General features: G+C 38.9%; 1 protein-coding gene across 1 annotated transcript in view; it reads right to left on the reverse strand.

Annotated features, from left to right (window-relative positions):
* TMCO1 (transmembrane and coiled-coil domains 1) overlaps window positions 1–13,936 on the reverse strand; it is a 60,811-nt gene that overhangs the window by 14,913 nt on the left and 31,962 nt on the right. The window contains exon 6 of the mRNA XM_005677092.2: window positions 6,114–6,258. Coding sequence (XP_005677149.1) covers window positions 6,114–6,258 — 145 coding nt within the window. The remainder of the gene's footprint in view (window positions 1–6,113; window positions 6,259–13,936) is intronic.

The raw sequence follows: 13,936 nt of genomic DNA on the forward strand, positions 1-13,936 counted from the left end.
ACTGGAGTGGATTGCCATTTCCTTCTCCAGGGGATCTTCCCGACCCGGGGATCGAACCCGAGTCTCCCGCATTGTAGACAGACGCTTAATCGTCTGCGCCACCAGGGAAGTCGAACATATGCAGAGAACATCATGCAAAATGCCAGGCTAGACGAAGCACAAGCTGGAATTAAGATTGCCAGGAGAAATATCAATGTCCTCGATACGCAGATGACACCACCCTCATAACAGAAAGCAAAGAGGAATGAAAGAGCCTCTTGATGAGGGTGAAAGAGGAGACTGAAAAAGTTGGCTTAAAACTCAACATTCATAAAAAATAAAAAAATTAAAAAAAAAAAAAAAAACTCAACATTCAAAAAACTAAGACCATGGCATCCAGTCCCATTACCTCATGGCAAAATAGATGGGGAAACAATGGAAACAGTGACAGACTTTATTTTCTTGGGCTCCAAAGTTACTGCGGCTGATGACTGCAGCCTGAAATTAAAAGACGCTGCACCTTGTAAGAAAAGCTATGACAAACCTAAGTGAAGTGAAAGTTGCTCAGTCCTGTTCGACTCTTTGTTTGTGACCAACATGGACTGTATAGTCCCATAGATTCTCCAGGCCAGAATACTGGAGTGGGTAGCCATTTCTTTCTCTTAGGGATCTTCCCAACCCAGGGATTGAACTCAGGTCTCCTTCACTGCAGGCAGATTCTTAACCAACTGAGCCACAAAGAAGCCCGAGCATATTGGAGTGGGTATCCTATCCCTTTTCCAATGGATCTTTCTGACCCAGGAATTGAACCAGGGTCTCCCACATTGTAGGTGCATTCTTTACCAGCTGAGGTACCAGGGAACTCTAGACAGCATGTTAAAAAGTGGAGACATTACATTACTGACAAAGGTCTGTATAGTCAAAGCTATGATTTTTCCAGTAGTCATATATGGATGTGAGAGTTGGACCATAAAGAAGGCTGAAAGCTGAAGAATTGATGCTTTTGAACTGTGATGCTGGAGAAGACTCCTGAGAGTCCCTTGGACTGCAAGGAGATCAAGCCAGTCAATCCTAAAGGAAATCAGTCTTGAATATTCATTGGAGGGACTGATGCTCAAGTTCCCATACGTTGGCCACCTGATGCGAAGAGTCAAGTCATTAGAAAAGACCCGGATGTTGGGAAAGGTTGAAGGCAGGAGGAGAAAGGGATGACTGAGGATGGTTGGATGGCATCACCGACTCGATAGATATGAATTTGGGCAAGCTCTGGGAAATGGTGAAGGACAGGAAAGCCTGACGTGCTGCAGTCCATGGGGTTGCAGAGTCAGACACGACTGAGTGACTGAACAACAACAACAACAATAACAACCGTAGTTTCCTGGTGGCCGAGAGGTTAGGATTCTGTGTTTCACTGATGTGGCCTGAGTTTAATCCCTGGCCAGGGAACTGAGATCCCAGAAACCTCGAGTGAGGGTCAAAAAAAGAAAAAGAAAAAAAAGAACCTGGCCTTCCTTGGTGGCTTAGTGGTAAAGAATTCGCCTGCCAATGCAGGACACACAGGTTGGATCCCTGGTCTGGGAAGATCCCATAGGTGGCAGAGCAAAACTCAGCCCGAGTGCTACAACTATTGGGCCTGTGCTCCAGAGCCCAGGAACTGCAACCATTGAACCCATGTGCCGCAGCTACTGAAGCCTGCATGCCCTCAAGCATGTGCTCTGCAAAAAGAGAGGCCACTGCAGTAAGTAGCCGTCACAATGCAATGAAGAGCAGGCCCTGCTCACTGCGATTAGAGAAAGGCCCACATGGCAACAAAAACCCAGCACAGCCAAAAATATACAAATAAAATTATTTAAAAGTGCAACAACAAAAAACCACCAAAGAACTATTGTGAGTAATCAAAAACACAGTAGTAACATCTTTGTAATTAAGACAGAATTGCAACACATGTAATTAAAATAGCATTGCTCCTTGTTGCTTAGGGCAGAATGTATACATCACTGTATTTTATTAATATTTTCAGTTCAGTTCAGTTCAGTCGCTCAGTCGTGTCCAACTCTTTGCAACCCCATGAACCGCAGCACGCCAGGCCTCCCTGTCCATCACCAACTTCCGGAGTCCACCCAACCCATGTCTATTGAGTCAGTGATGCCATCCAACCATCTCATGCTCTATCGTCTCCTTCTCCTCCTGCCCTCAATCTTTCCCAGCATCAGGGTCTTTTCAAATGAGTCAGCTCTTTGCATCAGGTGGCCAAAGTACTGGAGTTTCAGCTTCAACATCAGTCCTTCCAATGAACACCCAGGACTGATCTCCTTTAGGATGGACTGGTTGGGTCTCCTTGCAGTCCAAGGAACTCTCGAGTCTTCTCCAACACCACAGTTCAAAAGCATCAATTCTTCAGCACTCAGCTTTCTTTATAGTCCAACTCTCACATCCATACATGACCACTGGAAAAACCATAGCCTTGACTGCTGCTGCTGCTGCTGCTAAGTCGCTTCAATTGTGTCTGACTCTGTGCGACCCCATAGACGGCAGCCCACCAGGCTCCGCCATCCCTGGGATTCACCAGGCAAGAACACTGGAGTGGGTGGCCATTTCCTTCTCCAATGCATGCAAATGAAAAGTGAAAGTGAAGTCACTCAGTCTTGTCTGACCCTTTGCAGACCCCATGGACTGCAGCCTACGAGGCTCCTCCGTCCATGGGATTTTCCAGGCAAGAGTACTGGAGTGGGGTGCCGTTGCCTCCTCCATAGCCTTGACTAGACAAACGTTTGTTGACAAAACAATGTCTTTGCTTCTTAATATGCTGTCTAGGTTGGTCATAACTTTCCTTCCACGGAGTAAGCGTTCTTTAATTTCATGGCTGCAATCACCATCTGCAGTGATTTTGGAGCCCCCCCCAAAATAAAGTCAGCCACTGTTTCCACTGTTTCCCCATCTATTAGCCATGAAGTGATGACACCAGATGGCATGATCTCAGTTTTCTGAATGTTAAGCCAACTGTTTCCCTCTCCTCTTTCACTTTCATCAAAAGGCACTTTAGTTCTTCTTTGCTTTCTGCCATAAGGGTGGTGTTATCTGCATATCTGAGGCTATTGGTATTTTTCCCAGCAATCTTGATTCCAGCTTGTGCTTCTTCCAGTCCAGCGTTTCTCATGATGTACTTAACATATAAGTTAAATAAGCAAGGTGACAATATCTAGCCTTGACGTACTCCTTTTCCTATCTGGAACCAGTCTGTTATTCCATGTTCAGATCTAACTATTGCCTCCTGACCTGCATACAGGTTTCTCAAGAGGCAGGTCAGGTGGTCTGCTATTCCCATCTCTTTCAGAATTTTCCACAGTTTATTGTGATCTACACAGTCAAAGGCTTTGGCATAGTGAATAAAGCAGAAATAGATATTTTTCTGGAACTCTCTTGCTTTTTTCAGGATCCAGTGGATGTTGGCAATTTGATCACTGGTTCCTCTGCCTTTTCTAAAACCAGCTTGAACATCTGGAAGTTCACGGTTCATGTATTGCTGAAGCCTGGCTTGGAGAATTTTGAGCATTACTTTGCTAGCGTGTTAGTTGAGTGCAGTTGTGCGGTAATTTGAGCATTCTTTGGCATTGCCTTTCTTTGGGATTGGAATGAAAACTGACCTTTTCCAGTCCTATGACTGCTGCTGAGTTTTCCAAATTTGCTGGCATACTGAGTGTAGCACTTTCACAGCATCATCTTTCAGGATTTGAAATAGCTCAACTGGAATGCCATCACCTCCACTAGCTTTGTTTGTAGTGATGCTTCCTAAGGCCCACTTGACTTCACTTTAATATTTTGTCTCTAGTTTTAATATCTCATTTTTAATCAAATTTAAGAGCAATAGACCTCTATTAAACCAACAAAGAGAATCATATTGTCACTGTCTTGGGTTTTACCTTGGATAAGCCAAAATGCTAAAGCATTTCAAAAGATGTAGTACACACCTCAATTATACAAGATGCTGGGAAAGTCTGTGGGCAGGAGGAGAAGGGAGCAACACAGGATGAGGTGGTTGGATGGCATTACCAACTCAATGGACATGAGTTTGAGCAAACTCTGGGCAATAGTGAAGGTCAGAGGAGCCTGCTGTGCCTGCAGTCCATGGGGTCACAAAGAGTCAGAGACGACAGAGTGACTGAACACCACCACAAGAATACAACTTCCTGCTGGACACACTCACTTAACTGCCCCACAGACAACTAAAACAGCATGTCTTCCAACCAACCTACTTCTCTGTTCTCTTTTTTCATCCTCCATTTGGTCACCAAAGCCATAATGTTGAAGTCACCTTAGTTTCTCCTTTCTCACATTAAATCAATCATTAAATTCTGCAAGCTTACCTCTATATATTTCTCAACATTGTCCCCTCCTCAATCATTTCAGCACTGTAATAATTTAGAACAAAGTTATTTTTTACTGCTGTTGCTGCTAAGTCGCTTCAGTCGTGTCCGACTCTGTGCGACCCCATGGACGGCAGCCCACCAGGCTCCCTCATCCCTGGAATTCTCCAGGCAAGAACACCTGGGTGGGTTGCCATTTCCTTCTCCAATGCATGAAAGTGAAGTTGCTCAGTCGGGTCCAACTCTTAGCGACCTCATGGGCAGCAGACTACCAGGCTCCTCCGTCCATGGGATTTTCCAGGCAAGAGTAGCGGAGTGGGGACTACTCGATTAGTTTTCTGTTATTTCTGCATGTCGTCATGTCCCCCTCACATCTATCCTTCAGAAGCAGTAAGTATAAGAAAATGATTTCAGGAAGCCTGAAAACTTGGTTGCATTTAACATGCAAAAGAAGAAGTTGGGAAGCATCCAAATAGAAGAAAGAATATTCACAAAAAGCAAGTCTGGGCGAGTGGAGAATGAAAACTGCCAGATACGTCAGAATGGTTGGAGCGCTGGATGAGGAGAGAGATGAGGTAGGGAGAGCATTAAGTGCTAAAGTCATGAAGACCTTTGTGAACTTCTAATTATAATTCCGTTTCCTATTGACTCACACATGGCAGACCAATCCAAAAACCTGCTGCCACAGACGATATTCAGAGGAAGAAGAAAAACAACTCTGAATCATTTATGCAACAAACACTGAAATGATCATGTTCATACCTCCCCACCATATCATGTGCCAACCTCCTCCCTATAATGCCTACTGAATGGCAGCATGTTCAAACACTGAATAATTCCCTGAAATGTGAAGAGTTCTAGAGCAAGAGACTTTAACCTCTCTTATTTTTTAAAGTCCCATCTCAAAAGCCACTTCATTATTTCAACCTTGCTGCCCGAATCGTCTGCCACTAACTGGACGCTAAGTCTCTCTTCCAGGCTCTCACAATCCTATCTGACTTCGTTCTCACTATTTTTCACTATGAATATCTGATCATCATGTTGCCTGAATGTAAACTCTACAATTCAGACTTTACCTCAACTGTGACTAACTTAAAGTCATCAAATTATTACGTTTACTTGTGTTCCTGTAGTGCCAAATGGAGAAGGCAGTGGCACCCCACTCCAGTACTCTTGCCTGGAAAATCCCATGGATGGAGGAGCCCGGAAGGCTGCAGTCCATGGGGTCGCTGAGGGTCAGACACGACTGAGCGACTTCACTTTCACTTTTCACTTTCATGCATTGGAGAAGGAAATGGCAACCCACTCCAGTGTTCTTGCCTGGAGAATCCCAGGGACAGGGGAGCCGGTGGGCGGCCGTCTATGGTTGCACAGAGTCAGACACGACTGAAGCGACTTAGCAGCAGCAGCAGCAGCAGTGCCAAAAGGCACTGGTGAATAATAAAGAAGCAATGATAGTGGGAATGGAAAATCCACTCTTTTCTTTTCGACCTTTAGATAGCCGCAATGAAGAAGAAACTTGAGAGCGCTCTTCAAAATGAGATGAAAACCACGTGTGACTTGATGACCACTCTCTATCCCTAAGGATCAGTAATCTAAACTATATACATTTAAAACAGTTTCAGAGGATACTCTGGAATTCTGAAACAAGCAACTGAAAGATCTCAGTAGCAACAGGTGGACACTTCCAGTATTACACAAATAGACATTAACTTAGGGTGCGAGAGCAAGAAAGGAGGTACATATGAAATAGATGATGTGGGCACTCACCTGTCGAATTGACATGGTACAGAGAATATACAGGAAGATGAAGGAACAGTCTGTGGTGTCATCCCCAAGCAGATTTCGGTGAGACAGTCCTTGGATATAGGACAGGGGGGTGAAAGGGAGCTTTGCCACCACTCTGCCATCAAATCTAAACAGGAAAGAGCACAGAACTGTTATTTTCAGAAGGCTGACAAACTTAGTTCAGGAGAGAATCTGGGACAGAAACAGAACTTTAAGTCTCTTGATCTCTAAAACACCAAGAAATGGTGATATTCTAAAAATGTATTTGTGGTATAAGGATATAAGGAGATTTTTTTTTCCCATTAATCTTTTTCTAAACTATAGATTCTTAGTTTTTTCAATATCAGGATATTTAACATGCTGAGAAAGTATTGAGGACTCTAAAAAGGTTTTATTTAGAGATTTCATCTATTATCAATATTACTATTTAATAAATTAAAACTGAGAAATTCAAAAATATTTGTCAAATCATTTAAAAAACAGCAATACTCAGTATATGTTAACACAAGTATGTTTATGAAAAATAACATTATTTTCCATACAAAAGAAGAATTCACTGAGAAGAAAGGCTTCTTCCTTCCTCCCCCTCAATCTCACAGCTGCTTCATTACTTGGGCTGTTACAATATTACACACCCTATGAAGCCTTTGGAAAATTCCACCATACATTCATGAGAGAATGAAAGTGAAGAAAGCAAGAGAAAAAAATCTAAGTTTGAGACTGCCAGCATTCCCCAAACCATACTTTTGAGAAGGACTGTTCTAAACCATGACATCAATAAGATTTTAAGAATCCTCTTTTCCAAGAGTCAAAGATTCCCAGTATACACCTTAAACATGAAATTCATGGAATATACACAGTGGTGAATGAAAAATAGTATACATAATATTCTGAGATAACTTTTAACATACTTCTAATATTTGAAATTAATTCCTTTAATTTTTTCTAAAACAGAAAAAAAAATATTTTGAAAAGAGGAAAAGCTTATAAAAAAGCTAGAAGAAGTATATATCAGTGTTTATTTTGAGGTGCTGGGGATATGAGCTTCTTTTATTCTTTTCAATAAGTTGTATAATCAGACAAAGAGAATTATAAAATTAATGTGATTAAGGATAGTGATACTTCACAATATTAGAAAAGTATATGACTGCATCAGTTAAATTATCCAAATAAAGTCCTTACTTCCAGTTAAAATGTCCAGAACATTTGCTTTTAAAAACTATGTATTTATTTTATTCCTCTTTGGTTGTGCTAGGTCTTCATTGCTGCATGTGAACTTTCTCCAGCTTTGGTGAGCAGAGGCTAGTCTCTGTTGTGACACATGGGCTTCCCATTGCAGTGACTGCCCTTGCTGCGGAGCACAGAGCTAGACGCAGACTTCAGTAGCTGCAGCACCGGGCTCAGCAGTTGTGAAGCATGGGCTCTAGAATGCAGGTTCAGTAGCTGTGGTACATGGGTTTAGCTGCTCTGTGGTATGTGGAATCTTCCCAGACCAGGGATGCAACCTGTGTCCCCTGCACTGACAGGCAGGTTCTTATACACCATACCACCAGGGAAGTCCAAGAACATTCCCTTTAAAAAAAAAAACACTTGGTATTTAGAATGTTTCCATAGAGGGAGAGGGAAAAGAGAGGTAGCATTACTACCTTTTCCTTTGGAGAAAAAAAGTTCCTAAATATCCATCCATATAAACTTGTGAGTTTTGAGGTGCCAGGGATATGAGCTTTATAAATATATATTTTTATAAATATATAAATATTATAAAATATAAATATTTTGAGCTTCTTACATAGTTGAACTCCATAGAAAATACAACAGAATGAAATAGACATATTCTATAAATACATATGATTATCCAGTTACTACTTTGAACTATCTTCCTAGTATATATTTACACAGGGAAAGGGCTCAATCCTGAAGTGCTGTTACTTGGATATGACAAAAAAAATTGAAAGATCCATAAGAAGTAATCATTCTTGTCTACTAACCTCATAAAAGCAAAATAAAAGAAATAACTTTTCCAGGAGGAGATATTCCCATTTACTCATAAGAAGTATGATATATAGTTGTTGCAATATTTCCTGGTTATATATATGCTGTTTATAGTATGCTGGTTCTACATATGACACTCTATTTTTCTATAGAGTTAACTGTGAGAAGCAGGGTTGAAATAAATATAGACAAAAATGTTTATCCTTCTTATTGCTAACATATGCACCCCCAAATTCACCTTCTATAGTCATTTTATTTCTTGTTATTTTTAATTTGAAATTGTAACCAAAACAAAAACTTTTTACAACTAATAAATGAATTCAGTAAAATTTCAAGACAGAAATCAACCTACAAAAATCAGTTGTACGTCTGTGTGAAGTGAAAGCTGCTCAGTCGTGTCCAACTCTTTGCGACCCCATGGACTATACAGTCCATGGAAGTCTCCAGGCCAGAACACTGGAGTGCGTAGCCTTTCCCTTCTCCAGGGGCTCTTCCCAACCCAGGGAGCAAACCCAGGTCTTCCGCATTGCAGGCGGATTCTTTACCAGCTGAGTCACAAGGGAAGCCCAAGGATACTGGAGTGGGTAGCCTATCCCTTCTACAGGGGATCTTACTGATCCAAGAATCAAACTGGGGTCTCCTGCATTGTAGGTGGATTCTTTACCAACTGAGCTATCAGGGAAGCCCTACACAGATACACGCACACAAAATCCCATTACATTAAAAAAAAAAAATCCCATTACAACAGCATCATTAATGTAAGTAACTTATTTAATCAAAGTTAATCAAGGAAGTGAAAGATATTTACGCTAAAAACTGTAAGACATTGATAAACTGAAGATGACACAAATATATGGAAAGATACCCATGTTCATAGATTGGAAGAATTAATATTGTTAAAATGTCCATACTGGGACTTCCTTGGTAGTCCAGTGGTTAAGACTATGCCTTGCAATGCGAGGGCTGTGGGTTTGACCCCTGGTTGGGGAACTAAGAGCCCACGTGTTACAGGGGAACTAAGCCCGTGTGCTACAACTACTTAGCCTGAGTACCTCAACAAAGATCCAACCAGCAGAATAAATAAATAAATAAATATTAAAAAGAAAAAACGTGTCCATACTATCCAAAGTCATCCCTAGATCCAATATAATCTCTTATCAAAATTCTACTTTTTACAAAAATAGAAAAATTAATACTAAAACCCATATGGAATCACAAAAAAGATCTTGAACAGGCTTGAGAAAGCTGGAGGCATCAAACTTTCCGATTTCAAACGTGCAGTCATCAAACAAATATGACACTGGCATAAAGACAGACATGCGGCCCAATGGAACAGAATGAAGAGCTCAGAAATAAACCCTGTCAACTAGTATTTGACAAGGGAGCAAAGAATTCTCAAGGGGAGAAGAATAGTCTCTTCAGTAGATGATGCTGGGTAAACTAGATATTCACACCTAAGAGAATGACACCAGACCCCTATCAAAAACCACCCACAAAAATTAACTCAAAATGGATTAAGAATTTAAACATGAGATCTGAAACCATGAAACTTCTAGAAGGAAACATTGGGAAAAAGCTCCTTGACACAGCTCTTGGCAAAGATTTTTGGGTATGAGACCAAAAGCACAAATGTGACCACATCAAACAAAAAAGCTTCTGCTCAGCAAATGAAACAACAAAATGAAAATGCAAACTATGGAATAAGAGAAAATATTTGTAAACCATATATCTGTTAAAAAGTTAATATCCAAAATATAGAAGGATCCGTACAATAGCAAAACTCTTCCAAATAATCCAATTAAAATGGATTCAGGCATTTTTCTGAAAAAGACATACAAATGGCTAAGAAGTACATGAAAAGATGGTCAATACTACTAACCATCAGGGAAATGCAAACTAAAGCCATGTGATTTCATCTCTCACTTGTTAGAATGACTATTACCAAAAGGACAAGAGATAACAAATGCTGGGCACTATTTGTGCGAATATAAATTGGTACAGCCACTATGAAAACAACATAAATGTTCCTCAAAAAATTAAAAACAGAACTATTATATGATTCAGAAATCCCATTTCTAGCTATTTAACCAAAGAAATTGAAAATAAACTACTGTCTCAAAGAGATCTGTACTCCCATGTCACTGCAGTAGTGTTCACAATAACCAAGGTATGGAAACCACCTAAGTGCCACCAACAGACGAACAGATAAAGGAAATGTGAATATATATATACACACACACATCTATACATGTATATATATACTGTGTACAAGTCTGACAGAGAAAGACAAATACTGTATGGCATCACTTACACGTGGAATCTAAAAAAAGCTTGACTCTTAGAGAACTAGATTGGTGGTTGCCAGAGGATAGGACGTGAGAGAAACAGGGAGATGTTGGTCAAAGGGTACAAACTTCCAGTTTTAAGATTGGGCATCTAATGTACAGAATAGTAATTATATTTAATACTACTGTATTACATACTTGAAATTTGCTAAGAGAGTAAATCTTAATTAGTCTTACCACCACAACAACAAACTGATATTTATGTGAAGGATTTGTTAACTAACCTTACTGTGGTACTCGTTTCGCAATACATGCACCAATATATGTACCAAACTATCACTCTATACATCTTAAATGTACACAGTATTCTATATTACATGTCAACTATATATCTCAATAAAGCTGGAAAAAGGCTTTTAAAAAAGAGAGAAGGGACTTCCCTGGCAGTCCAGTGGTTAGGATTCCACACTTCCACTGCAGGGGGCATGGGTTCCTGGCTGGGGAACTAAGATCCCATATGCTGAGTGGCACAGCTAAATAAATAAATAAAAGTAAAAAAATTTTAAAGAAAGAAGAGGAAATCTTTTATGTTCTATAAGTAAATTATTCATTTACGTGAACCTGAAAATTCAGTATGAGACTTTAGACCAGCCACAAAAATGAATTTAAAAAAAAACCCTTCAAATTAAGTTTTTCAGGAGATTGGAAGCTTGCTACAGGAATAGCTAAGTGAATTGGTGTCTAGCCTAATAATGAAAAGAGTTGGGGAGAGAAAGAAAAAGTACAGAGAGAGACATGGCTTATAAAAGGTTGATTATCTCTCCAAGTGTACTTACTCTCTGCAATTCTAAAGGGAAGGACCACTACTTACGAACAGAACAAGGTTTATTTTGGCCCAATAAAAAGAACCATTTTCAAACCCTACATACTACTGATAAACTATATTATGTCAGAAACCATCAAGCCCCTCACTATTGAAAATAATTGAAAAGAGGATGGAAAATTATCTGCTAGGGGTATTATTGGAGGGATTTCTGTACTGACACAGAAGTAATGTGTCAAACGACTTTAAAGATCACTTCTAAGATTATAATGTTTCAACTGTATGGAAATAATCCAGAAGAGAACTTAAAACAGAAATAAATAATTGATAATAATTAAATATAGTGCCTCCTATTGCTTCTCTGGCAAATCTAGGAGCTCAAGTCCTTCCTATATAGTCTAAGCTGAGGCTTTTTCTTATCAACACATTTTAAGATGAAAATGGGTATTACAGATAATGTATTATATTCTACAATAAACAGATGATCAAGGTGAAACTAAGAGAAATTATGCTAAAGAACAGTGATTGTTCAGTACAATCAAAATATGTACTAGACCTTTAAGACTTCTTTTGATGTGGACCATTTTTAAAGTTTTTACTGAATTTGTTACAATATTGTTTATGTTTTGGTTTTTTTTGGCTGCAAGGCATGTGGACTCTTAGTTTCCCAACCAGGGTCAAACTCACATTCCCTGCACTGAAAAACAGTCTTATACTGGGGAAGTCCCAAAATATGCATTCGACTTTTAATTTCACATGAGGGCTTATAAAAATAGTTACAGCCTTTAACTTCTAGGTGCTCACAATCCTAGACATGAGAAATATATATATATATATATTTTTTAATGTACAGGACACAAATAACAGGAAGAAGAAAAAACATGAATACAGTCCAGTAATCATGCTCTTTGTAATCTATCCAAAGGAGCAGAAAATATGTTCACACACACACAAAAAAACCTACACACAGATGTTTCTGGAAGGATTATTCATAACTGCCAACTGATAAGTTACAATGGTACTTCATTATTACCCAAACTTCATAGTTTACTTTAGGGTTCACTCTTGTTTCTCTTTTTTTTTAGTACTTATTTACTTATTTGGCTGTTCTGGGTCTTCACTGTGGCACGCAGAATCTTTAGCGGTGGCATGCAGGATCTAGTTCCCTGACCAGCGACTGAACCAGGCCTGCTGCCCTGGCAGCATGGAGTCTTAGTCACTGAATGACCAGGCAAGAACCATTCTTGGGTTTTAATAAATGTACAGCAAAATGTATCACCATTAAGTATCACACAGAATAGTTTTACACTAAAAAAAAAATTTTCTGTGCTCTGCTTATTCCCTCCCTCATAGCTGATTCCTGGCAACCACTGATCTTTGTAATACTATCTCCATAGTTTTGTCTTTCATATAGTATATAGCCTTTTCAGATTGATTTCTTTCACTTAATAGTATGCATTTAAGGTTCCTTCATGTCCTCACATGGCCAATAGCCTATTTCTTTTTAGCAATGAATAATATTCTACTGTATGGATATTCCCACAGTTTATCCATTTATCAACTGATTGCTTCCAAGTTATGACACTTATCAATAAAGCTGTGTGAAAGTTTTTGGGTGGAAAGTCTTCAACTCATCTGGGTTCACTTTCACTTTTCATTCTACATTATTCTATACTGTGTGAATTTTTTAGAAGTATTTGTGTCTCACTAGTGTAAGAAAATTCTTGTTTTAGAACTTTGGAATCAAAATTCTTTGGTTCTGATGTACATTCCTGGTTAAGATCTACTGCATAAGCTTCAGAAGCTATGTGATATATCATAAACTAGTCATTTCTAATCATCAGGGAAAATATATTATTTACTCCCTACTTAGTATTGACAACAGCTAAGAGCTTGGTAAAGTTGGAAACTAAACATCAAAATAAATTACAGATGAAACAAAATTTATTTAAATATTTAAAAAAACTATATAATCGGGTATAAGAAGGCTACTAATTATACAACAGAGAAGTAACATAAAAATTAATATTGCCCATGTATCTCCAAAAGGAGAGTTTAATATGTAAAGAATTCTCGTAAAAAGAAAATAAGGGGAAGAACATGAACTAGAAATTCAGAAATAGTAAAAGCATAATAAGTAAATGAAAAGATGCTAAACATCACCAGAAATTGCAAATTAAAAAAATATATTTTTTTCAACTATTAGATTTACAAATATTAAACAGATACATAACTTCTAGTGATGACAAATATATACAGAAAGAACTATTCACAAGCCCTGAGAACAGTAACCTAAAAACATAAATTAATAAAAACTTTCCTAGGGCAATTTCCTGGTGGTCCAGTGGTCAGGGCTCTATGCTTTCACTGCCGTGGGTCCAGGTTCAATTTCTGGTTGGGGAACTGAGATTCCCTAACACCACAAAGCACAGCCAAACAAAAAGCAACATTGTAGAGAACAATTTCTATGAAAACTTTACCCAAGCAATATTTGTAGGATATACATGGGGAAAAAATAAGTATACGTATACTGGTGTATATACTACCTATGAAAATTCTGTGTGAAGATTTATAGAAGATTATATACGTAAGGTACAAATGAATACTTACAGACGATAAAAATGATTATGCAAAGTTCACATGTACTGTATTTTAAAGATTACCATAGGGGACTTCCCTGGTGGTCTAGTGGTTAAGAATCTGCA

The sequence above is a fragment of the Capra hircus genome, chromosome 3, assembly GCF_001704415.2.
Source record: "Capra hircus breed San Clemente chromosome 3, ASM170441v1, whole genome shotgun sequence".
Lineage (NCBI taxonomy): Eukaryota > Metazoa > Chordata > Mammalia > Artiodactyla > Bovidae > Capra > Capra hircus.